The sequence below is a fragment of the Malaclemys terrapin genome, chromosome 5, assembly GCF_027887155.1.
Source record: "Malaclemys terrapin pileata isolate rMalTer1 chromosome 5, rMalTer1.hap1, whole genome shotgun sequence".
Lineage (NCBI taxonomy): Eukaryota > Metazoa > Chordata > Testudines > Emydidae > Malaclemys > Malaclemys terrapin.
The window spans coordinates 84,887,993-84,915,984 of record NC_071509.1 but is presented as its reverse complement, the minus strand read 5'-3'; the positions used below and the strand labels follow the sequence as shown (position 1 = coordinate 84,915,984).

Below are 27,992 nucleotides of genomic sequence, written 5' to 3'. Positions count from 1 at the left end.
CAAATACCAGTGGGAGAACACTTCAACCTCTCTAACCACACAGTGAGAGGCTTGAAGGTGGCAATTTTGCAACAAAAAAAAACTTCAAAAACAGACTCCAAAGAGAGACTGCTGAACTTGAATTAATATGCAAATTAGATACAATTAATTTAGGTCTAAACAGAGACTGGGAATGGTTGGGTTATTACACTAATTGAATCTATTTTCCCACATTACGTATCCTCACACCTTCTATAGGTCATCTCGATTATCACTTCAAAGGGTTTTCTTCCCCTGCTGATGATAGCTCATCTCAATTGATTGGCCTCTTACAGTTGGTATGGCTACTTCCACCTTTTCATGTTCTCTGTATGTATAAATATCTTCTGTGTGTTCCATTCTATGAATCCGAAGAAGTGGGCTGTAGCCCACGAAAGTTTATGCTCAAATAAATTTGTTAGTCTCTAAGGTGCCACAAGTACTCCTGTTCTTTTTGTAGACTGTAATTATTCATGGAGTCTTCATATGACTGGGAGCAAACAGAGATGCAGGCATATCATATCTGTGTGTATAAGATACAGCAATCAAATAAAAAATATTCTCCCCAATACTGTAAGAGATGTTTTTTAAAACATTGTTTTATTTCCAATCATATAATAATTTTTGCCTGTTTACACAGGCATTCTAAAACCTAGTCATTCTGATAGAAATATTTGTTTAGGGTTTTACAATGACTGTTGAATGTCTACCAGGACTTTACTCAGCACCCTGCCACATTTTTATCATCCACAGCATGCTTCATTTACATATGCAATGTGATTTGGAGGGGCAGGAGGTGGTTTTTGGCTGGTATGTATTACAGTATGTTTTCATATCTTTTTGGAAGGGGAAATGCATACATGTAGGAGTAGATTTTATGTTTTGTATTTTGTATAATTTAGAATAAAAAATAAAAAAAATAATAAGATAATGTAGCATGCATTAAATGTATTAATGTATGATTAGACCATATCCTGCCACAATTTAAAAAAAAAAAAAAAAAACCCCAAGCACTCGTCAAATAACAATTAATTACAGCATGATGGTGCAAAACTCAGTGGTTCCAAAGAAAAAAAATCACTATATAAACAGGGTGCCTTGCCACGAAAATTTGGGTTCGGCCTGCCAAGACTTCCCCAGAGATCGTGTCTTGACTGACAGAACCCGGCTTCTACCTACCCGTGATCAACCTAGCTGGCCACTAGATTGATCCGGACTCTGGACTGGTAACTATAACATCAACTGGCGAGACAGTGTCTGTGTGACTAAATGCATATGCTAATTGTATCTTCAATAAACGTGGCATATTGCCTTTTCTCCTGAAAAAGATTTCATGTGCTTCTTATAAGCATAAAATACAAACTACATTTTATTTACGTGATCACTTCCATCCACTCTTCAAAGTGTTTATCTAATTGTTCTTTGAAAATGTCCATATTTTAGAAGACTATTTTGCCACTCCTGAAATCTAATTGGCAATGGCCGATCAGTCCTAAATGTTTTGCAATAAGTTCTCAAGCAAGTCTGAATTGTATAAGTTTCTAACTAAATAAATATGCAGATTGCATTCATTTCAAGCAATAACATCATGTTTAAGTTTCACCTTTCAAAAAAAAAGAAATGTAGGAACATCTTTTCATATAATTCAGATAACCCTTTTTCACAGTTTGCCAGATAATGGCAACCACAAATTATTTGAGATCATCATCACTGTTCTTTCCAAAGGGGCTCATACAGCAGCAGAAGGTGGTTACAAGAAAAAGTTCCTGCTGTAGTATCATGCTGCACCTGAAGCCAAGTCACAACTTTGATTACCCTTAGAAACGCAGCTCTGAGAAATTTTACAAAGTAAGGAAAATTAGGGGGGAAAAACAAAGAGGAAGGGAAGCCCCTCACCGAAGCATCCCTGTGAGAGCTTCCCCCCCCCCCACCTTCCTGGCCATTAAAAGAGTAATCCACTCTTTCATATCAGGATACTATTTTTATCCCTCTGACATCATGACTTCCCAGTGCACAGGTACAGCTATGGCACTTTTCTAGCTGTGAACACCAACTAAAAACATTTTTCAATGTGCAACAGGATCTCTCACTTTGGGATTTTTTGTTACTGTCAGATGAGACTTAGAGTAAGCCTCTGTCACCTTGAGAAAACAAACCCAAATCATCAATCTGGGGCTCTCCAACATACTACAGCAGCACAATACTTAGCATGTTGAGTCTCCAGAAGAAAATGCTCCCAAGCTGAGAACGTCACCAGAATGGTTTCTATTTTATTTTAATGTAACATCTAAAATAAAATATTAAGAAACAGAGTCAAAATACTTTCTTCCTCCTTCTGACAGATGGAGCTATAATGCTTAAGCTACCCAGTGCAAAACATATCATTTATTTATTTATTTAAAGCTGTAAATTTGAGATGGAATTAAGTTGATTCACAGTGAAAGGTGTGATGTCATACTTTTGGGTGTGACAACATGTCCTATTGCCAGCAAACTACATTCTGCAATAACGCAATGTGGCAACATAAAAGAGTATGACAGTTTGGTGTCAAGTACTACAAAATCTTTATTCAAACTGGACCTGCAAATAGATAAGATCCCACACTATTGTTCAGAATATCTAGTTAGTTAAAAGTATTACTAAATACTTTATTAATACCAATCTGGTCACTGTCATTTAGTGCACTGAAAACCCTTGCACTCCATGATGCTGCAAAGACATGCAAACCTTCACTTCAAAGTATCAGCTTGATATAAAAATTCTATAATAAAGCAGCTTTCATTTTAAAAATTAACCTTGGAAATTATACTGAGAATATAGCTATATAATTAGAATAAACTCCCCTTCTCCCAACCCAAAAAAGGTGAATGTTGTGTATGTAGATCACCAATTGCTATAAATACCTGCCAGATGTACCAAGACACAAAAAAATGAAACTTGAAACAAGTGAAAAAGATTCACAAATATCCTTCTAGGGCTCCTTGATACCCATTGAATTAAGGTTATTCTCCTTGGCTTCCAATTCCCTTTGGTTATTTCCCTTGTTACAAAAGAACATCCTTTATTACATTTCATGCTTAGCTACATGAATATGGCAAAGGGTGGTGCATACTTAAGATTGTGAATCATCAGAACTACCAAATTTAGTTTTCTGCCAAAACAAAAACAAAATATCAAAATTACCAGAAGAAAGCCAAACAGGCTAGCTTTGCATCTTACTTCAGCCAAGATACTATTCATATTAACATTAAGGTTCGTATTTCAGCATGAACCATAAAGTAAAACATTCACAGTTTATTACAGCTAAACTATGTCCTATAAATTGGTACTGAAGAAGAATTAAAAAACTGTGAGGAAGTCTACGTTTTATGCATGAGGAAACATAACTGAACAGAAAAGGGCAACAAATTTTAAGGCAGCTAGAAATACTACATTTAATTACTGAAGGGAAATCATGCAGAGAAGTTAGCTGCCTAACAGGATTTATAAGAAATGCAAAATTTGAAGGTGAAATTCTCAGCTAATCAACAGAAATGCAGTAATAATCAGACCACTAGTTTTTGCAGTTCCATCTATGATGCAGACTAACACCAAGTTCACGAGAGCAAAAAAGCAAAAAATAGAAAAAAGTTAAAATGCCACTCAACATTTTAAAAGGACTAAAACCAGGAAAAGCACCAGGGTACAGGGGGAAAAGGGGGCACGGCAGGGGGCGAGGAGAGGTGCTGTCACAATATTTTAAAGGGCAGTTGTTTGCATCTCCGATAAAATGATTTGCCAGTCAAAGACTGTCACTGTACTCTTCAGACTGACTGAATGAAAAACACCACAGATTAGTGTTTTAGAGATCTGGGGGTTGTATTACACTACTACTCACACCATGCACTCCCTCACAATCTGCAATATTTTGACAAAAATATTATGAATGGTTTTATAAAGTGCCCCCTTCTGATCCCGTGGTTCCTCACTTACACAAGGAGGACTGGAAGGAAGCATATAACTAACTGTTAGAGCACAGGCGTGAGAAGCAGGACACCTGGGTAATATTCCCAGCTCTGTCACTTACTCAGTGTGAAATTGTCAAAAAATGCCTTTGTGACCTTTGAGCAGAGCACCCATTGCCATTCAGTGGCACTTGTGGTCCTAAGCCACACGTGATTTTAATATTTCTACTCTCACTGTATAAACTGGGCAATCACACCCTCTGTGCTTCAGTTTTCCTATCTGTCCAGAGGCATTGGAACAATTTTTATAGCGGGTTACTGATGATGGAAACAATGGAAAAAGACAGTTACCTTTTCCGTAACTGGTGTTCTTCGAGATGTGTTGCTCATGTCTATTCCACAATAGGTGTGTGTGCTCGCCACGTGCACCAGTGTCAGAAGTTTTTCCCCTAGCAGTACCCGTAGAGGAGCGCTCCTAGCGACCCCTGGAGTGGCGCCTCCACGGCGCAGTATAACACTGCTCTACAGCAAAAATGCTTCTGAAATAAATGTAGTCAAACTTTACTAATTCTGGGTCACTGAGAACGAAAATGATGCTTAAAATTGTTGATTGGCTCTAGTTTTCAAGATATGTCAGTATATACGACCCTTGACTTAGGAATGGCGGAGGATAAGTGAGTTATAAAGGGAAGGGATCTCAATTTAAACCAGAAATGACTAAAATACATCTTTGACTGGATCTATGAATAAATCTATGACTGGGTTTGGACAGTACTTGCCTTTTAGGCAAAACAATGAATGATGCAATCTGAAGCTGGTATTGCATCATACATGATATGAATTGCATCATGTTATTCCTAGAAGTCATGGATGATGCAATCATAACGAAGCTTACATCACTCTGCTGAACAAATTGCCCTACATCAGCTCTAGAAATCATACAGTGTCGTGCTCTCTTATTTGTCAGTGTTAACCACTATGGTTAAGAAAGCCTATCACCTTTATTTTGTCTGCAAAATTGGAGATCAGGACAAGAGATGGGCCCCACACATATGCTGCAACACTTGTGCAACAAATCTTCGCCAGTGGTTGAACAGGAAAAGGAAATCTATGCCTTTTGCAGTGCCAATGATTTGGAGAGAGCCAACAGATCATACCAGCAATTGTTACTTCTGCATGGTGCCTCCAGTTGGGAAAGTGTGTCAAAGAAGAAAAAGTGGACTGTGCATTATCCAAACATTCCATCAGCTATACGCCCAGTACCCCACGGAGAAGGACTGCCGGTTCCTGATGCACCAGAAGCATTCTCACTTGAGTCAGACGAGGAAGAGCATGAAACTTCTGGTCCTGAACCATCAGTGTCACAGGACCCACATTTTCTCCCATCCTCCTCCTCTGAACCACACCTCATAACACAAGGTGAACTGAATGACCTTGTCAGGGATTTGGAACTAGCCAAGAGTAAGGCAGAGCTGTTGGGCTCCAGACTACAGCAGTGGAATCTCCTGGCAGGTGATGTTAGGGTTTCCATGTTCCATGACCGTCAAAAGGATCTTGTCCCATTCTTCTTCATGGAAGCCTGCAACAACATCGATGGCGTGATGGCAGCCCTCAACATCATTCACAATCCAGATGAGTGGAGACTGTTCATTGATTCATCGAAGACGAGTCTTAAAGCTGTTTTACTGCATAATGGCAATGTTTTGCCATCAATTCCAGTTGGTCATGCAGTCCATATGAAGGAAACCTATGACAACATGAAACAACTTTTGAGGTGCATAAACTATGACCAACATCAGGGGCAGCTTTGTGGCAATTTGAAGGTTGTTGCTCTCTTGCTTGGTCTGCAGACTGGATACACAAAGTACTGCTGTTTTTTCTGCGAATGGGATAGTCGTGCAAGAGATTCCCACTACAGCAAGAAAGATTGGCCACTCCGACAGTCATTGGCGCCTGGGAGGAAAAGTGTTCAGCATCCACCACTTGTTGAATCAAGGAAGATTACACATCAAGCTGGGTCTGATGAAGAACTTTGTCAAGGCTATTGACAAAACACAAGCAGCTTTCAAGTACCTCCGTGGAAAATTTCCAAGGTTAAGTCAAGCTAAGATAAAGGAAGGTGTCCTTGTTGGTCCTCAGATTCATAAACTTCTTTGAGATGATGCATTTGACCATGCACTGCGTGGCAAGGAAAAGACGGCATGGAAAGCCTTCCAGTTAGTGGCAATAAATTTTCTCGGAAACAACAAGGCAGACAACTTCAGGTTGTTGGTGGAAAACCTCCTCAAGGCATACAAAAGCCTTGGTTGCAACATGTCACTAAAGATACATTTTTTGCACTCTCATCTAGATTTTTTTCCACCAAACTGCAGAGCAGTGAGCGACGAGCACGGCGAGCGATTTCACCAGGACATTGCAACAATGGAGAAACGCTATCAGGGCAAATGGAGCCCATCAATGCTTGCAGACGACTGCTGGACAGTGACAAGAGATGCTCCATTTAATGAAGACAAGAGACGAGCCGACACTGAATAGGACTAAACTATGTACATAATAGTTTTTTGCCTTTTGTTTCATAATAAATTTTATTTATATAACCCTTTTGCTGATTTTTAAAGTGTTACATAAACAGGACAGGTGAAATATTATCATGTAAAGCAACCATAAACACATGAAAAGACCTAGGTTTACAATTTATGATTAAAACTCTACTATCTACACAATATACTTAGACATAAAATGTAAAAACTTAAATAACTTAGAAACAGTAGCCAGTTGTTTTAATTGTCATATTTGAACTCAGCACATTTCATCTCTGAAGCAGACGACTTCTCAAAAATTGTAGACCAGTGTAAGGGGAGCTGTGCACTCCCCACACCTTCGGTTCCTTCTTGCCAGACAACTCCAACAGAGGGGAAGGATGGCGGGATGTGGAATAGACATGAGAAACATCTTGAAGAACACCAGTTACGGAAAAGGTAACTGTCTTTTCTTCTTCGAGTGATTTCTCATGTGTATTCCACAATAGGTGATTCCAAGCTATATCTGTTGCAGGTGGGATGGAGTTCACAGACTCTCGGGACACAGCACAGCTCTGCTGAACCCGGTGTCATCCCTGGTCTGGGAGACAATCGCATAATGTGAGGTGAATATGTAAACTGAAGACCATGTGTCAGCCCTGCAAATGTCCTGAATGGGGACATGGGCTAAAAAGAAAGCCAACGAGGCTTGCGCCCTAGTCGACTGCGCCCTCACAATTGATGGCGGAGGAATTCCCACCAGGTCATAACAGGTATGGATGCACAAGGTGATCCAGTTGGAGAGCCGCTGAGTGGAGATCAGCCGACCCCTCATGCATTCGGCCAAGGCGATGAACAGCTGCGAAGACTTCCTGAACAGCTGAGTCGGTTCCAGGTAAAAAGCCAGAGCCTGTCTCACATCCAGCATGTGGAGGTGGCGCTCCTCACTGGACGCATGGGGCTTGGGGCAGAGGACCAGCAGGAAAATCTCCTGACCCATGTGGTAGGCGGAGACCATCTTCAGGAGGAACGAAGGATGTGGGAGGAGCTGGACCTTATCCTTATGGAACACCGTGTACAGGGGCTCGGAATTCAGTTCCGAGACCCGCCTAGCTGATGTGATCGCTACCAGGAAGGCTACCTTCCACAAGAGGTGTGACCATGAGCACATAGATAGCGGCTCAAATGGGGCACCCATCAGCCAGGCCAGCACCAAGTTCAGGTCCCACTGCGGGACTGGGGGCTTAACGTACAGGAAGAGACGATACAATCCCTTAAGGAATCGGCTAGTCATGGCATGGGAGAATACCGTGTGCCCCTGCACCAGCAGGTGGAACGCCGATACGGCCACCAATTGCACCTTGACGGACGAGGGCGCCAGGCCTTGGGCTCTAAGGTGAAAGAGGTAGTCCAAAATGAGCTGGATCGGGGCAGCCATGGGGGGGGGAAATGCCCCTCGCAGCCACTCTTCGGGAAAACAGACCACTTTGCCAAGTAGGCTCGGCGCGTGGAGGGCCACCTGCTTTCCAAGAGGACACGCTGAACCCTTTCCAAGCATGTCCTTTCCTCCTGGCCTAACCATTGAGCAGCCACGTTGTGAGGTGGAGTGCTGCTAGGTTGGGGTGGAGGCGGTGGCCCTGGTCCTGGGAGAGCAGGTCTGGATGGGATGCTAACTGCCGCGGTGGGGTGACCGCCAGGCTCATGAGGGTCCCATACCAATGCTGCCTGGGCCACACTGGGGCAATCAGGAGGATCCGAGCCCTGTCCGTCTTTATCTTTTCCAGGACCTTGCCAATCAGCGGGAATGGGGGAAAGGCATAGAGCAACTGGCCTGACCAGGATAGGGGGAAGGCATTGGAGATAGCGCACCATCTCAGCCCCTCCACACACCCCCAGAGCAGAACTGGGTACAGCAATGGTGCTGTCGAGTCACAAACAGGTCCACCTGGGGAGTTCCCACTCTTGGAAAAGTCTGTGCACCACCTCTGGGTGAAGAGACCACTCGTGATGAGAGGAGAAGTCACTGCTCAAGCGATCCGCCCTTGAGTTACGGGCGCCTAGTAGGTGATAGGCCTGTAGGCAAATGTCGTGAGCTATACAGAAGTTCCACAGATTGAGGGCTTCCAGACAGAGGGCAGAAGATCAGGCATGTTCCTCGGGGAGGACCATCATCGAAGGGAGGCGATCACCGGTTCGGGCAGTGAGAACCTTGTCCATCCTATCACTGGCCTGGGAGAACACCAAGGCCAACCAGAGTTGGAGGGGCCTCATCCTGTGTCTGGTATGACGAACCACATATGTGCACACTGACATGTGACCCAAGAGCTAGAGAGACACTCTGGCTGTTATCACTTAAAACCTTGTGACTGTGTCGATGAGCCCTTTCAGGGTCTCGAACCTGTCCGGGGGGAGGGAGGCTCTGGCCGATGTGGTGTCCAGAACTGCCCCGATAAACTCTATGCATTGAACCAGGACTAATGTGGACTTGGTGTCGTTTAACAACAGGCTAGAGTGGCACATGTGGACAGAAGGAGCGCTACATGATCCCACACCTGTGACCGGGAGCTGCCCTTGACCAGTCAGTCATCCACATAGGGGAAAATCTGGACCCCACGGCGCCTGAGGTAGGCTGCCACCACCGACATACACTTTGTAAATACCCTGGGGGCAGTGGACAGGCCAAACAAGAGGACCGTAAATTGGTAGTGTTTCTGTCCAACCGTGAAACAGAGGAAGCACCTGTGCCCCTCGAATATATGGATGTGGAAGTATGCATCCTGCAGATCAAGGGCAGCGTACCAGTCCCCGGGATCCAGGAAGGGAATTATGGAGGCCAGGGAGACCATGCGGAATGTGAGCATCACCATGTATAGGTTCAGGCCTCGCAGGTCCAAGATGGGCCTGAGCCCCAATTTGGCCTTCGGGATAAGGAAATAGCAGGAGTAGTACCCCTTGCATTGGAACTCGTATTTAGAGTGGGTGGCCTGGGCGGGAGCCTGCTGCGGCTTAAACTTAGGTCTAGCCGGAGCCGGAACATAGAGGCCAAGAGTCTTAAGCGTAGTGCGGGAGTCTTTCAGGCCATGCAGTTTTATGTCTGTCTGTTCTGCAAACAGAGCCTTGCTGTCAAATGGGAGGTCCTGCAAGGAGGTCTGCATCTAATTGGACAGCCCAGACAGCAGTAGCCACAACACGCTTCTCATGGACACAGCGGAGGTGATGGACCGCACAGCCGTGTCTGCCGTATCCGATGCTGCCTGTAGGGTTGCCCTAGCAGCTGCTGTGCCCTCCTCCACCAGAGCTTTGAACTCCTTTCCATCATGCTGCTGGAGGGAGTCCTCGAACTTGGGCAGAGAGCCCCACATACTGAACTCATACCGGCCCAGGAGAGCCTGATGGTTTGCCACCTGTAACCGGAAGCTCGAGGATGAATACATTTTTCTGCCAAATGAATCCAGCCTCCTTGAATCTTTATTTTTCGGAGTGGGGTCTGGTTGGCCATGCCGCTTCCTGTGGTTGACCGACTCGACCACTAGGGAGTTAGGGGCAGGGTGGGTGTATTCATGCCTCTTGGCAGGTACAAAATACTTGCGTTCCACTCTCTTAGAGATGGGGGGGTAATGAGGCCAAGGTTTGCCACAAGGCATTTGAAACTTTTGCCACCCCTTCGTGGAGTGGCAAGGCCACCCTGCCCGGTACTGAGGCAGACAGGACGTTAAACAGGGAGTCCGAGGGCTCCTCCACCTCCTCAGCCTGAAGGTTGAGGTTTGAAGCCACCCTTTTCAATAGCTCCTGGTGGGCTTTAGATTCTTCCTGCGGGACGGAGGGAGGAGGTGCCGTAATTGCCTCATCTGGTGAAGGTGAGGAGGCAGGTGCAGTACTTTGCATGTCCACCGGCACCGGAGGATCCACCACCTGGTCGCTCTCTGGGCACGGCGCTGAAGATGCACGTCCTACCGACTCCTTCCTCGGAGGCCGGGAGAGGGAGGCCGACGGCCGTTCCAAGGCACCGGTCACCAAGCAAGCCCCCACCAGGGGCTGCGTCAGGGGCCATGGTACCCAGTGGTACCACTGTGCTGGCCATGGGGCCCGGTGCCACTGCACCTGCTGTGGCACCGGCAGAGAAGGCTGGCTGGCCTGACCCATCAATGGATGACTATGAAGGGAGGCCAGGCTGACATACGACCTGCCGCTGTCCTTGGACAGGGAGGAGCGGCGGCGCCAGGAGCAGTGCCGACCACGAGACCGTTATCCCGACGCGGAGGAACGGTAAAGCCGGTAGCAACTGCTCCGCGATCAGCTCCAGCAGGCAGATCCGCGATGGCGAGGCGACACTGATCGACGCCCAGGGCTGCAAGAGCAGTGCCATGGTGGGGTCCTGGAGCAAGACGACAAACAGGAACGGCATCGACGTTCGTGTCACGACTGGTTCCTCCGAGATGAGGACCTTTGGCGGGGTCTGCTTCGATCCTATCGGTGTCTGCTCTTCGAGGTGGAGCAGTGCCTGGAGTCTGTCAATCAGAACCCAGCCAGACAACTTGATGGGGGTCAACAGCAACCTGCATGAACTATGCATGGGACAGTCGCTGAGTGGTGAACAGCGTTGGGAACATTCCCTCAACCGTGACTGGTACCGAGACGGAGGCGACTGCGGAGATCCCAGCGGCAGCTTGCCCCTGGACTGCGAGGCCAACGCTGGCAGTGCTCCTGGTACCGGCATGGACATAACGTCCCGTGCCACTTGCAGAGCCTCCAGCGTGGAGGGCATCCGGGTATCTGGGGGTGCCTGCTCTGAATGGGCCGGGCTACTCCGCTCGACCTGAGTTGGAGGCCTAGAGGTTGATGGGGACCAAGGACTGCCCAAAATGGTCTAGCCTCTCCCCCTGTCTTGTTCCAGTGCCACGGCAGAGAAGACCTCCTCTTAGCCTCCTAGGCATGCCCCGTGGATGGGGAGCAGTGCTGACTGGTAGATGGCGCCATGGGGTCACTGTGCACTGACACTGCAGTACACAGTGCCAACTCAGAGCGGCGCTCCAGAATTGGGGTCAACACCGACTCCATCAGGATGGCCCGGAGCCTAACGCGTCTCTCTCTTTTAGTCCGAGGCTTGAACAACTTGCAAATCTTGCAGCGATCGCTGAGATGGGTTTCACCCAAACAGCGTAAACAGTCCATGTATGGATCACTCACGGGCATCGGTTGCCTACAAGTGTTGCACGACTTAAAACCCGGGGCGTGGGACATGCCCCGGCCCAGGCGCACTAACTAAACTAAACTAAAACTAATCAAGCTACTAACTACAGGTACCATACACAGAACAAACAAGAGTTCTGGGGAAGACCTGCAGCAAAGCTGGAGCAAAGCAGTTCTGAAGCACCTTCACTGGTGGCAAGAAGGAACTGAGGGTGGGGGGGGGAGTGTGCAGTGCCCCTTATATTGCGCCATGGAGGCGCCACTCCAGGGGTCGCTATGGGTGCTCCCCTACGGATACTGCTAGGCGAGAAAATTCTGGTGCCAGTGCACGTGGTGAGCACGCACATCTATTGTGAAATGCACATGAGCAATCACTCAAAGAACCATGTATTCGGTGTTTTATTACTACTTCAAGCCCCAGCCCCACTTTCATTTGCAAAATGATGATGATAATGATAATTTCACCTCACTGGTCATGTCTGAGTCTGTATACCCCCATGCAGATCTACGTAGCCATAGATGTATCTTCTTCTCAGAGCACAATAGAACATAGTTGGTGAAGTAGAAGGACCCAGACAGAGCATAGGAAAATGGGCTGGTCTCTGTTGACTTCCTACAGCCAAAGAAAGCCTTATCCCACCCCACTCCCCCTCATCTCCAGTGTCTTCCTTCTCCCTATGTCTTCTTCACAACTCCCATTTGTTTAGAAGCAGACCCAGACCTAAGAGAGGCCAGAGCAGATTCTTATATGGCCAAGAGGAAATGATCCCAGTCACCAAAAAGAGAGGAATGACTGTTGGATTCTTTAGCTTCTCCTGATCCTGAGGGCAAAATTGTTCACATGCCTCATTCCATAACCTCTGTCCCCACTTCTTTCTGCAATGTTCACTTTCTGCTTCATAGGCAAAAAAATGTCTTTCTGTGCTTGTAATGGAGAAAGGACCACATACTAGGATCCCAATCCCTCTACACATCTGGAACTTGACATCTATAGAGATGATGCATGCTCCATTACACTCCACCTCTGAATCATAGAATAATAGACTGGTAGGACTGGAAGGGACCTTGAGAGGTCATCTAGTCCAGTCCCTTCATCTCACGGCAGAACTAATCATCTAGACCATCCCTGATAGGTGTTTGTCTAACCTGCTCCTAAAAATCTTCAATGATGGAGATTCCACAACCTCTCTAGGCAATTTATTCCAGTGCTTAACCACCCTGACAGTTAGAAAAAACTTCCTAAGGTCGAACCTAGACCACCCTTGCTGCAATTTAAGCCCATTGCTTCTTGTCCTATCTTCAGAGGTTAACAACAATTTTTCTCAATCCTCCTTGTAACAACCTTTTATGTACTTGAAAACTTATGTCCCCTCTCAAACTTCTCTTCTCCAGACTAAACAAACCCAATGTTTTTAATCTTCCCTCACACTAGACGTTTAATCATTTTTGTTGATCTTCTTTTGACTTTCTCCAGTATGTCCACATCTTTCCTGAAATGTGGTGCCCAGAACTGGATACAATACTCTAGTTGAGGCCTAATCAGCACGGAGTAGAACGGAAGAATTATCGTATATACTCGTTCATAAGCCAAATTTTTTTTAGTAAGAAAGGGAAGCACCAGCGAAGGGGGTTGGCTTATGAATGGATATAAAGAGGGAGAGGTGGGACACAGCCCCTCCTCCCAACAGAGGGAGCAAGGAGAGGCAGCACAGCCAGCAGAGCCAGAAGGGAAGAGGCGGGGCCAGTCTCTCCTCTTCTGGCCACGCTGCTCTCCCCCCAGCCTCCGAAGCAGCGGCAGCTCCGGGGCTGGCAGGCTGCAGCCGTGCCGCACAGCCCCAACCCCCAGAGCAGGTTGTGGCCATGCCACCCGCCCGCCGGAGCAGCTCCAGCCAGACCAGAGACATCCTCCCTTGGCCCTCCCCCCAGATAAGGTGGGAAGGGGAGAGAGTGGGGGGATCCCAGGCTAGGGGTGGGGTCATGTAGGGAATGGTCACAGGGGTTACTCCCGACACTCAGCTTCTCTCCCCCCAAAACATTTCCCCACCAGTTGCTGTCCCGGACCGTCAGGATAAGCAGCTGGTGTGCCAGGACACTTTGTTTACTTAGGTTTACCTCCCTGCCTGCAGACGCTCGAGGTAAACAAACCATCATGGCCCAGCAGCGGCTTATCCTGATGGCCCGGGAACCTAAGTTTGCTGACCCCTGAATTATAGGGTCGGCTTATGAATGGGTCATAAAAATGTTCCATTTTTACTTATCCATCTTGGAGGGGGTGGGGGAAGGTTGGCTTATAAACGAACTGGCTTATGATCTAGTATTTACAGTACTTCTCATGTCTCGCTTACAACACTCCTGCTAATACATCCCAGAATGATGTTTGCTTTTTTGCAACAGTGTTACACGTTGACTCATTTAGCTTGTGATCCACTATGACCCCCAGATCTCTTTCTGCAGTACTCCTTCCTAGGCAATCGTTTCTCATTTTGTATGTGTGCAGCTGATTGTTCCTTCCTACATGGAGTTCTTTGCATTTATCGTTGAATTTCATCCTGTTTACTTCAGACCATTTCTCCAGTTTGTCCAGATCATTTTGAATTTTAATCCTATCCTCCAAAGTACTTGCAACCCCTCCCAGCTTGGTATCGTCCGCAAACTTTATACGTGTACTCTCTATGCCATTATCTAAATCATTGATGAAGATATTGAACAGAACAAGACCCAGAACTGATCCCTACAGGATCCCACTTGATATGCCCTTGCAGCTTGACTGTGAACCACTGATCACTACTCTCTGGAAACAGTTTTCCAACCAGTTGTACACCCACCTTATAGGAGCTCCATTTAGGTTGTATTTCCCTAGTTTGTTTATGAGAAGATCATGCAAGACAGTATCAAAAGCCTTACTAAAGTCAAAATACACCACATCTACCGCTTCCCCACATCCACAAGGTTTGTTACCCTGTCAAATAAAGCTATCATGCTGGTTTGACACAGTTTGTTCTTGACATATCCATGCTGACTGTTCAACTTATTATCTTCTACGTGTTTTCAAATTGATTGCTTAATTATTTCTGCCATTATTGGACTCATGCAGCAGAACAATATCTCCTCTCTTACCCTGGTGTCTGTGCTTTCCCCTCTGCTTCTGCTCCTTGCCTGGCATCTTCTCACTGTTGCCTCCAGTGACTATCTAATACTATATACATTACTTAATTATCAATCCCCTCTCACAATCCCTCTCTTTCCGTCCTCAAGACACCAAACCCTCCAGGAATCAGATCACAAAGTTTTAAATGGTGGGAGTGATATTTTGGCTTCCATTGAAACTGTAAGTCTTCATTTTTTAAAATGAAACCTTCTATTTCTGAAAATAATTCCACAGGAAAGCCCAAATCTGATGACCTTCAGAGCACATTTCAATGCCCATCTCTTTTTCCTGGCTTTGGGAAGGCAAAGATTTAAGAGTGAGTAGTGGAGGAACATAGCAGAAAGCCTTAAAAGCTGTTTTTGTGGTGGCCTATTGACGACTAAAGGTTATTGTAAGTTGTTTCAAAGCGTGATCAGAAGCACTAAGAACAAAAATAGGTATGTTCCTTCTATTGTTTATCAATCTAAATGAATAAAAAATTGACAGCAAATCCTTTCAAAGTTGTCAACATTTTGTGAATTCCTCTCCCTCATTATGATACATTGGGCATTCTTCCCCATTTAGGTCTGCCGCTACATCTCAGTCCTGACCAGAAACACTTGCCCTATTCCAGTGCTAAGATTTTCTGAACAAAGACTGCCAGTCACACCAAATTCTGTGGCAGTTTTGTGATAAGTGACTATAGTGGAATCTCGCCAAACAATTTCACTTGTGATTAAAACCAGGCTTGAGTCTTTCTTCAAGGGAAATACTGTTGGACTAACCTACTTTGCCACAACATTCCTTAGTCTTTCCATTTCTTGGAGTTTTTATTACACATATCTGCTCATTTTCCTAGTCTGTTAAAGCAACAGCACAGTGTACTACACAAATAAAAAGTCTAAAGATCAACCCATGACACAAATATGACAAGCCATTCTGGGATTTCCGAACTTTGATGGGTGTTCTAAGAGGAGTGCATTTGTGTGTGGCTAGTAATTTCCCTTCCATAGAAAGCCTGCAAAGCTGATTGAAGTGTGCCACAGAATTCATTTATGTTTGATGTTAAATTTGGCATTTAAGTGTTATGGAATCCCAAAAGTTCTAATAGCTGTATTATTTTTATGCATATACAGAAATGATCCTATAGAGTTAGATTTTTCTAACACATCTTTCAGCAGCAGATGCACAGCAACAAAATTAACCCGGATAAACAAAACAAGACTGCTTTAATGTAATTCCTCGTTAAGTTCAAGATGATATGAGTTAAACCCCTCAAGCAGTCATACTGAGATAGCACAGATTTAAAGCAACATCAACAAAGTGTCAGCCAACTGCTGTCCTAGAGAGATCAGACATAAGCAATACACAAAGCTATACTAAAAATAAAGTTCTTGCTCAGCATACATTCCTGACAGACACCATAAAAAAGGTGTTTTGTGACAGAAATAATGTTAATGGTGATGTTGCCATTGAATAAGTGTATTCATTCATATCCCATATTTGCATGACAAGGCCCAATGCTTTTCACATAGCTTCCCCCACACCCTCACTCTTTTCTTACAGTTTGCAGCTGTAGAAAAAAGTGAGCTGTTCTTCTAATCAGTGACACCATGTCATGCATGGAGCTTCTGCATAAATCCAGAGCATAAAATGTCAAGCATGTCCCACTCCAATGATTATCAGTAACTGAACTAAAAAGATGCAGTTTTCATATCCACAGGACTGTCACCAAACCCTGGATTGCCTTGATGTAATAAATGAAACATGCCTACTATTTCACCACCACAGAAGGGTCCTATAGATATCTTACATCATCTTTGTTTGCAGGAGGAGGTATCTAGGTCTAGATGAAGTGCCGATACGTTACTAAACAATGCACAGCTTGAATCCTAGGGCCAACACAGATGACCTTTAGATGTAAGCACGGTCTAAAATAAATATGCTTTAATCTTTGGGAGTATTTTGTTCAAATAAAGATTTAAGAGAGAAACAGCTTAGAAATACATTAAACACAAGCATACCTTCATACACTTATGTTTCATTTTAACAACAAAACCACAAGCAATATGGTATGCCAGAAGAAAAGCTAAGTTCCTTTTAAGTAGAACTGAAACTATATATGAGATATCACTAGTTTGGGGTTTGTTTGGTTTATTTATTTATTTTTTAAACAATGGCATAATTAACAGTTATTTTGTGTGTGGTTTTTTTTAAGTAGTGGAGCTCCAAAACTGCAGATATGGTTAAACAGGTGTTACAAATAAGATTTGCATTTTTTGTTATAATTCTACGAATATAATGCAACAAAACTGTATTGAGACACACGAAAAAGTTAAATTGTTTTAAAACTGTCCCAGATGAGTTAATAAGCAAACCATATAATTTGCTGATATAAGTTAACACAAGTAAGGAATTTTTTAAATGTGAATTTTATCTTGATTTATGACCCTTCATTAAAATTGCTTTGATGCTACAAAGCTTCATTAACAAAAAACACTACAGTATTATTTACTTGATGTAAGTGACTAAAGGATTGGTATGCTAGAGACTCCCTTTTTGCCCACCTTCCTCTTCCCAAAAAACAATATTATTTGTAGATTCTGCAAGATGCTGAGCACTCCTGCAGGTTTCTGAGCATTCAATACTTCCACTGAAGCCAGTGGGAGTTGAGGACACGTAATACCTCCCAAACATCTTGGAGGACTGAACTGCCTTAGCATTTGCTGGCACACAAGGTTTTTTACTTCTTACCTCAAATTCAGCATGTCTGTGAATATCCTCTGCTCTCTGTCTACTCAGGATAAATTCTGCTTCATTTGCCACTCTCACTAAATGATCCTTCATCGTTTGGCTCAGCAATCTGTGGGCATAAAATATTTAAAAAGATTAACCAGCGATTATGAATTACAAAAACTAATATCTGAAGAGGCTATTTATATACAAAATGTTTGAGCTTTGTTCCAAAGTACCAATCTTATTTTAACAAAACATTTAACAAAATTATTTTGTAAACAACTCATCTGCAGTTTTCTAGCTGCCTACTAAAAACATGTTTCAGAAAGTTAACGACATGCAGTACTGGAAAACACTTCATTCACAATACAAGGTGCCAGTTTGTTTGGTTTAAAATATATATATATATGTACAATGTAAGAAAACATCCAAATACCTCCATTTACATATACATACCCAAAGTAATTAATACATGAAAAGATAAAGTAATTTGAAGTGCACTGTTCTTCCCTCGTCTATAAATAGGGCCCTACCAAATACACGGCCATGAAAAACGCGTTATGAACCATGAAATCTGTATAGTATAGGGTAAAAGCACACAGAAGACCAGATTTCATGGGGGAAACCAGTATCTCTCAAACTGGGGGTCCTGACCCCAAAAGAGGTTGCAAGGTTATTTTGGGGTGGTGGTCATGGTATTGCCACCCTTACTTCTGCGTTGCCTTCAGAGTTGGGCGGCCAGAGAGCAGCAGCTGTTGACTGGGCAGCCAGCTCTGAAGGCAGCGCCCCGCCAGCAGCAGAGCAGAAGGGTGGCAATACCATACCATAGCACCCTTACTTCTCCACTGCTGCCTTGAGAGCTGGGCGACCAGAGAGCCCAGCCCTCTGACCGAGGGCCCAGCTCTGCAGGCAGCAGTGCAGAAATAAGGGTGGCAATACCATACCATGCCATCCTTACTTCTGCCTTCAGAGCTGGGATCCTGTCCAGCAGCCACCACTATCTGGCCGCCCAGCTCTGAAGAGAGTATCACCCCCACCAACAGCACAGAAGTAAGGGTAGCAGTACTGCAACCCCCTTACAGTAACCTTGCAACCCCCCCGTTCCTTTTTGGGGTACAACCCCTACAATTACAAAACCATGAAAATAAAGATTTAAATAACTGAAATCATGAAATTTATTATTTTAAAAATCCTATGACCGTGAAATTGTTCAAAATGGACCGTGAATTTGGTAGGGCCCTATCTATAAAGAATGTCTATAAAATGGAAGTTTTACATTAAATGATAAGTAATATTTTAAGGATTACAAAACATCCTCAGACTCATGAACTAAATGCTACGACATCTAGCCGTTGTAGTTTATATAGCAAATAAAGCTGTAATTCAATCTAGCATTTCTGAGGCCTTCATAAACTTTAAGAGCACAGCTTCAGCAGTTTATGAATGGCAGCAAAGCTCATGGTCGAATTACAGCCCAGTTGTCCAGGGAGTTCATATATTGCTACAAAAAACATTCATACAGATCCTATTTTTAAATTAGTTAAGAGGAATTTATCAAGTTAAAATCGGCTATACAATGATGTACAATGGGGCAGAAGATGCACATTACTATAAATTCTTTCAAGCATGCACCATATGAACCAGCAGAGAATATAGGTGAATTCTGTCAAAAATACAGTACACTATGATAAATACATTTTGTGACTTTTTTGTTTACAATATAAAAAAACATCAATGGAATATCACACTTGTAAGACAAATGGTGCCTTTGTGAGAGAGAAAATAACTTATTCAAGTTCACATTCTATCTAAATTCTAACTCACTATCCCCTTCAGAATATTCAGAACTCGCATACGTATTTCTATGCATATGGCTTGATCACATTTTAAGTGAGCAAAGCAATGGCCCTCATACTCTTCAATACATATAAGGCTATAGGGGTGGGGCACTGATCAAACAGACTGGAGCAACTAAAGATACTTTCCCCTGCCTTACCACCATCAGAATGAATAGGAGAAGAAAGAAGAAGGAGAAACATCTTGGTCTTTCAACAGCCAAGGAAGAGAAGCTGATATATTCTTTAAAAAAAGTTGATGTATCCCTGGTCATCTGACACTGGCTGCCTCTTCTGTGTCTTCCTAATTGTTCTCCTGTTGTTGAGGAGCTCTCTCTGCAACACCAGAAATTGGGAAAGCTTTTCCTCATATCTCTGCTTCTGCCTCATCTCATCTGTATGCTCAGCTGAAGAAAAAAAAAAAAAAATCTTCTTTGCCTATTTTAACACTCCAGTGCATTGGTTAATGCCCTTGAGCCAGTGGAGATGACGAGAGAAACCTTGGAGCAGGCAAAGACCTGGGAAGGGGTTCTCTGCACCTGTCACGTGGATGATCTGAGAGAAAGACACCAGGCACCAGGATCCAGTTGGGGCAAAGTCTCAGATGAAGAGGGCTGAGAAGCCCTGGAAGAAGAACTCTAAAGATGGTGAAGTCCCGGAGACAAGACCCTAAGTGGCAATGAGACTGTCTGGGTTGCTTTGAATTGTTCAAAATCACTGTTGCCATGTTAAATAGAAAAAACCCTGAGAAAAAAAATTGAAAATGTGCAGCTGTTTGGAGCATGGTTTCACTTTCCCAGCTTGGGTATAGTAGTGATTCCCCACACATATATCCCAGCTGGGAAGATCAGACCTATATTTCAATTTCTCTTGCCTTCTCTTGTTTTGAATATCAATTTTACCCCAATAATGACTGTAAAAATAGCTTTTTATTCAACAGATCTGCCACTGTGTGAATTCTTCTGCTTATATTAATGACAAAAATTAAGTTTTTACTGCTTTTTAATCCCAATAGCATTGCAGAGTCAATACACCCATAGCTATGTAATCCACATTTTATCCCTTTTAATACTTCAAAAAATTAACAAAATTCCAATTCCAAGGCAATGAGGTTACAGAGGGGTAAAAGTAAGCACATAATTTTGCCCTGCTATTGAAAATGCATAAATAGTTCTGTTCATGCTTTAGAAGGAACATACACCCTATTTTGACAATGGTGCTACAAAAAGTATAACTACTAACTGGTGACAGAATTTGCCCCCAACCCCCCAAATCTTTATTATTGGTCATGCAATAGCCAGAAATAATTCATCTGGACTTTTAGATCGAAGATGGAAGTCTGTAGGATTTGCTGTTGGAAAGACATTTGTACATTTATGATCAAGCTGCTGGTCGCAGTGTTATTTTTGCAAGTTTGCTCCAGAAGTCACTGAAGCACAAACAGAACAGAATTTTTAGTCATTTTTCAGAGTAGACTCACACTTCATTTTCAAACAAGAACATTACATTCTGAAGTTATTTGGTATATTGGATAAAGCTGTATAAAGCACAAAAACATTTTCATGGTATATATATTTTTATAATATTCAAAATCAGCTTGAGGTCCTAGTGTTTGTCATATCCAAGTCTCCCCATTCAAGTCAAATAACCTTTGTTACTGAAGTACACTGGAGTACACTGGAGATTTAAAACTGGAATCTCAGGAAAATGTGCTGCTTGATCTTAAGAAGTCTGATTATACTGAAATGTACTGGGCAGGTGAAGCCTAGTTAATCTGGTGAGAAATGGGGCTGGTAGTAATCCAGAATTACATGCCACTCAAAGCAAAAGGCAACATTATTATAGATATTCTCAGCTGTTGTATACTAAACAATATTTTGAGGCTTTTTTGCACTTGCATTACTCAAAAACTTGAGTTACCCTCTCCTTCCTCCTTTACACGCATGTCTCCTCCCCACCCCCCACCATCCTTCAGCTTCTACAGGCACAATTCCACAGGGCAAGAGAAAAGTAAGGAAATGAATGAATGGTTGTATGCAGTAAAGGATGAGGGCAAGAAAGAAAGAAAAAGAGGGAGAAAGAATGAGGTAAAGAACAAAAAAGTGAGTGAAAGAGTGATAACTGAAATGGGGAGAGATGGGAAAAGAAGTAAAGGAAAAATGAAGAAAATAGAGGCTAAGAGATGAAAAATAATGAAAACAGTACAAAGAGAAAAGAACTGGAAATAAAGGAAGGACTTGAAGAAAATGTTAAATTAAAAACAGGGCAGAAAAAAAGTAGTAAAGGAGCTGGGATGGGAAGAAAACAGTAGAGGGGACATTGATAAGCAAATATAGTCTTCTACCACTCTTCTCTATAATGTGTCCTGATTTCCACAGTAGGAGAATGGCAGGAAGGGGGTGGGTAGGAGAAAGCACACCCTTTTCCCGTCGTTCCAGTACCCTTCTTTCTATATCCATTCTCCCAACCTTGCCCAGGAGGACCCCCATGTTTTTCATTACAGAATCTGGTCATCCAGTTTTCATTAAGAGCATGTCAGTGTTTGTCAGACTTAAAGTCTTAACATTAATGGCTTTAAAGCAGTTTCTTATAATAATGGCTGAAAGGAAGTATTGCCAGGCCTCAGGAGTGATACACATTTATTTTCTTCACTGTAACACCTTTTTGGCCTGCATCAGTGGAATATCATTTTCTGAAATCTATTCTTAGCCAGTAGTTCATCCATCTTTTCTCCTCTGCTTCTTCACTTCTCACTAAGTACATTCTTTTCTTTCCTTTGTTAGCAGCTGGTCTTAAGGAATCTCAAGATTGTATAGTGATTTGTGGTTTGGATCTCTCTCTAGTATTACATGCTGAACTAACTGAGGTCAAGCCAGACTCCACTCTGATGGATGCAGCTGGATTAGAATTACCTCTCCAGTATGATAGCACTTCTAACAGAAGATTTCAAACAATTTACTTTAAATGTTATTTTTATATTGACCTTTAAAAAAATAATTTTAGACTCTAAGCCATTTTACAATCTGAAAAATATTCATTCATCACTAACTCAAATGGCTGAACAGATTAAGAAATTTAGAATTAAAAAACTTCTGGACTGAGACCATAATGGAAACATTTCAACGTAAGTTTTTACTTTTACATAAAAGTAAAAAAACAACAGAAAATCAGAGTTTAGAATAAGTGCTTATCAACATGAACTTTAAGCATATTAAATATTGTCCTAGGGATATGAAAGCAAAGATTTTATAGAATTTTTGTGGGGTCAGAGAAGGGTTAAATACATCGCTAACGTTTTTCAAATATCCATTTTGTAAATTTTTCCTTTGAACTATTCTTCAGTCAGGGAACTAGCCTTACAGGTTTTTAAAATGTATACCATTGGCATACATGGGACAAACACTTTGCTCTTTCCCATTTCAGTAAGTATTGATACTGGTCATGAGTATCACACGGAGATGGACATTAAAAATATTTGAAGGAATATTTTTAGGCTGCCAGATTCAGAGTTTTACCTACTACACCTAAACTATTATCTTCCATCAATACGATGTTCAAAAATATTGCCTCTGCATATTCCGATTTGCATCTGTCCCACAAGCCTCAAGAATCTTCTGGTATGCAGTGTCCTTTGGGGCCCCCTCCCTCTCCGCTCACAGAGGATTCCCAGAGAGTATAAAAGGAAATGCCCCTCAATTCCTTCTCTATTTCAGGAATTCTTGACCTAAGACTGAATAAATGAAGAAAGTAGGTAGGGAATATGAATAGGCAGAGGCAACACTCTCAAAGGACAAGAGTTACTGGTATGCAACTTCTCATATTTGAGTTATCTCTATATGTTCCCACTACCAGGGTGTAGTGAGGCGGCCTGGGCCCCGACGGCCCCTGAGGGAGAGGAGCCTGAATTGGCACCCAAGTGGGCGGAGCCACCGCCACCTGTTCCCGCCCCCCGGAAGTCAAGGGGCGGGACAGGAAGTATAAGAGCCAGGCCCCAGCCCTCAGTTAGACCCCAGCAGCCGGAGAGGCCAGACGTGCCGGTGCGAGCTCCGGCGAGACCAAGGCTTCCCAGAGCCAGGTACCCGGACACGGACGGACCGAGCTGCCCCAGAGCCAGATACCCGGACACCGACCGACCGGACCTCCCCAGAGCCAGGTACCCCGACGCGGATTGGCCAAGCCTTCCCCAAGCAAGGTACCCCGAGGTAGACTGGCCACCCTTGCCCCGAGCACGGTACCCTGAGGAGGGGCCCGAGCGCCCCCCTGACCGGAGACCGGAGGAGCAACCCGACCCGGACGACCCTCTGCGAAGTGAGGAACCCATGGTGTGGGACCCCGTTGCCGAGCCCAGCGGGGAGCAGGTACAAATGGAGGAGGAAATGGAAATCAGCCCGGGGGTAGCTGACCCCAGTCTAGCTACAACAGAGAGCGAACCCATGTTGGTGTGTTGCGGTCAGGACCCCACCAACACAGCGGCAGACTGACTGCCGCTCTTAGGGCCCCGGGCTGGGACACAGTGGAGTGGGTGGGCCTGTGTCCCCCCTGCCACCCCACTTAACGGGTGGCAGTCTCCCCCTCCAGCCAGCGCTCTGGCACCGCCACTGAGCTATTGCTTGCTGCCCTGAACGAGTGCTTGTTGCCCCACCCTGACTGAGGGTCTGGGGCGTCCCGAGTTTGTCCGTGCTCAGCTCCTGATACCCAGACCTGAACCCGAACCCCTGAACTATTGTTTGTTGCCCCGCCCTGACTGAGGGCCTGGGCCTACTAACTTTGTCTGGGCTCAGCCTGAAGGAAGGTCCTGAGCCCCTGAACTATTGTTTGTTGCCCCGCCCTGACTGAGGGCCTGGGGCTACTAACCCTGCCTGGGCTCAGCCTGAAGGAAGGTTCTGAGCCCCCTGGACTATTGTGTGCTGCCCCGCCCTGATTGAGGGCCGGGCCTGAACCCCTGACTTTACTGCTCAGCCTGAAGGAAGGTCCTGAGCCCCCTGGACTATTGTTTGTTGCCCTGCCCTGATTGAGGGCCGGGCCTGAACCCCTGACTTTACTGCTCAGCCTGAAGGAAGGTTCTGAGCCCCCTGGACTATTGTGTGCTGCCCCGCCCTGATTGAGGGCCGGGCCTGAACTCCTGACTTTACTGCTCAGCCTGAAGGAAGGTTCTGAGCGCCCTGGACTATTGGGGGTTGCCCTCCCCTGAATAAGGGCCTGGGACGTCCTGAGTTTGTCAGGGCTCAGCTCCGGATCCACGGAGCTGAGCGCCCGAACTATTGTTTATTGCCCCGCCCTGAGCTAGCGCGGGGGCTTGACTGACTTTGTAATCCCCCAGCTCCGGCAGTGAGGACCGGAGCCCGGGCCTGAGTTACTGCCGGACCCTGACGGAGAGCAGGAGCTCATTGCAGAGGCCGTGTACCTTTGGCCTAGTCCCTGCCAGAGGGGCGGAACCCTGAGACCGATCCAGGCCGTGTAGTGAGGCGGCCTGGCCCCCGACGGCCCCTGAGAGGGCCCGACCCCCGCACCGGACGTTTACACAGGGGCTCAGTAAACCATACAACTCCCAGGAAGTAGGCTAAGAAGTTCTAGGTGAACAAGACAAACATCAATTCCGGATGCAGAGTCAAAAAAGTATTAGAAGTGACAGCAATTTCATCCTGACTCTTACCTCAGTGATGGACAAAACTGCTTAAAAAGTGCCTATAGAGAGTCAAGTAGTAGCTTTGCACAATTATATGGCTAAGACAGCACTAAGGCATCATATGGATGCTGCTTTTGATTTAGTTGAGTACACTTCAATAATTCCAAGTGGCTGAACATCTGACCTGGTATAAAAAAAGTTGTAAGAAATGCTTGGGGAAAGAGGTAGGCTAGTGGCCTGAAAGACTGAAAACAGAGAGGACTTTAGACTGAAAATAGGATGAGGACATAGACAAAACCACATTTTCTTTATGGAATAGAGGCCCAACTTAAATGTATACCCCAAATTAAAAAAATACAGTAAAAGAACTAAAAAAGAGCCACCATGGCTTAACAACCACGTAAAAGAAGCAGTGGGAGATAAAAAGGCATCTTTTAAAAAGTGGAAGTCAAATCCTAGTGAGGTAAATAGAAAGGAGCATAAACACTGCCAAATTAAGTGTAAAAAGGTAATAAGAAAAGCCAAAAAGGAGTTTGAAGAACAGCTAGCCAAAAACTCAAAAGGTAATAAAATGTTTTTAAAGTACATCAGAAGCAGGAAGCCTGCTGAACAACCAGTGGGGCCCCTGGACGATCGAGACAGAAAAGGAGCATTTAAAGACAATAAAGTCACTGCAGAGAAACTAAATGAATTCTTCGCTTCAGTCTTCATGGCTGAGGAGGTTCGGGAGATTTCCAAACCTGAGCCGGCTTTTGTAGGTGACAAATCTGAGGAATTGTCACAGATTGAGGTGTCACTAGAGGAGATTTTGGAATTAATCGATAAACTTAACAGTAACAACTCACTGGGACCAGATGGCATTCACCCAAGATTTCTGAAAGAACTCAAATGTGAAATTGCAGAACTAACAACTATGGTTTGTAACCTGTCCTTTAAATCAGCTTCTGTACCCAATGACTGGAAGATAGCTAATGTAACACCAATATTTAAAAAGGGCTCTAGAGGTGATCCTGGCAATTACAGACCGGTAAGTCTGACGTCTGTATTGGGCAAATTAGTTGAAACAATCATAAAGAATAAAATTGTCAGACACATAGAAGAACAAATTGTTGGGCAAAAGTCAACATGGTTTCTGTAAAGGGAAATCATGTCTTACTAATCTATTACAGTTCTTTGAAGGGGTCAACAAACATGTGGACAAGGGGGATCCAGTGGACATAGTGTACTTAGATATCCAGAAAGCCTCTGACAAGGTCCCTCACCAAAGGCCCTTATGTAAATTAAGTTGTCATAGGATAAGAGGGAAGATTCTTTCATGAATTGAGAACTGGTTAAAAGACAGGGAACAACGGGTAGGAATAAATGGTACATTTTCAGAACGGAGAGGGGGTAACTAGTGGTGTTCCCCAAGGGTCAGTCCTAGGACCAATCCTATTCAACTTATTCATAAATGATCTGGAGAACGGGGTAAAAAGTGAAGTGGCAAAGTTTGCAGATGATACTAAACTACTAAAGATAGTTAAGACCAAAGCAGACTGTGAAGAACTTCAAAAAGATCTCACAAAACTAAGCGATTGGGCAACAAAATGGCAAATGAAATTTGATGTGGATAAATGTAAAGTAATGCACATTGGAAAAAATAACCCCAACTATACATACTATATGATGGGGGCTAATTTAGCTATAACTAATCAGGAAAATGATCTTGGAGTCATCGTGGATAGTTCTCTGAAGACGTCCACGCAGTGTGCAGTGGAGTCAAAAATGCAAACAGGATGTTAGGATCATTAAAAAGGGGATAGAGAATAAGACAGAGAATATCTTATTGCCCTTATATAAATCCATGGTACACCCACATCTTGAATACTGCGTACGATGTGGTCGCCTCATCTCAAAAAAGATATACTGGCCTTAGAAAAGGTTCAGAGAAGGGCAACTAAAATGATTAGGGGTTTGGAATGGGTCCCATATGAGGAGAGATTGAAGAGGCTAGGACTTTTCAGCTTGGAAAGGAGGAGACTAAGGGGGTGGTGGGGAAAAAGTGAATAAGGAAAAGTTATTTATTTGTTCCCATAATATAAGAACTAGGGGCCACCAAATGAAATTAATGGGCAGCAGGTTTAAAACAAATAAAAGGAAGTTGTTCTTCACACAGCACACAGTCAACTTGTGGAACTCCTTGCCTGAGGATGTTGTGAAGGCTAGAACTATAACAGGATTTAAAAGAGAACTGGATAAATTCATGGAGGTTAAGTCCATTAATGGCTACTAGCCAGGATAGGTAAGGAATGGTGTCCCTAGCCTCTGTTTGTTAAAGGGTGGTGATGGATGGCAGGAGAGAGATCACTTGATCATTACCTGTTAGGTTCACTCCCTCTGGGGCACCTGGCATTGGCCACTGTCGGTAGACAGGATACTGGGCTGGATGGACATTTGGTCTGGCCCAGTACGGCCATTCTTATGTTCTTAATACTTCTTCTGGAAAATTAGCTGTATGGCCTGTCTCTCACTGACTCTCTGTACTGTAGTTATGGCTTTGAGGAATGCTCTCTTCACAGAGGTACAGTACAAAATAATAGACAAGAGGTCCTACGAATTTTATGAGAACAAGATTGCGATCCTATGGCAAAGGAGATTCCTGGAAAGAATACCTTCAAGGTAGCTCAAATCAATGTATCCCTCCGTGGTACCTATGGCACAGCCAAATCCACTGCAGTGGAGAAGTCAGTATCCTTTGCCACAGCTATAGTAAAACAATTATCCCAAGCAGTTTTAATGCTATACGTAGCAACTCTTCTATAAACTAGTGTGCTGCAGGATGAGGGAAGACTACTGTGCTGTGCATTGGAGAGTGGAAACTGAAATGGCAGCCCTATGCAGCCCAATAAAACACGTAGTTTTAACTCTTCCAAATGTAATAGACAGCTACATTAAAAGCAAGAGAGGAACTTCTTTTTGAGCTGCCGAAATAAGGAATCTTTTCCAATTCATTGAAGT

General features: G+C 44.2%; 1 protein-coding gene across 4 annotated transcripts in view; it reads right to left on the bottom strand.

The window, feature by feature from the left end:
- The window catches only part of LRBA (LPS responsive beige-like anchor protein), a 571,438-nt gene that overhangs the window by 344,396 nt on the left and 199,050 nt on the right, over positions 1-27,992 (bottom strand). For all 4 annotated transcript variants that reach the window (XM_054029329.1, XM_054029332.1, XM_054029331.1 and 1 more), the window contains exon 36: positions 17,553-17,661. In XM_054029329.1, the coding sequence (XP_053885304.1) occupies positions 17,553-17,661 (109 nt within the window). The remainder of the gene's footprint in view (positions 1-17,552; positions 17,662-27,992) is intronic.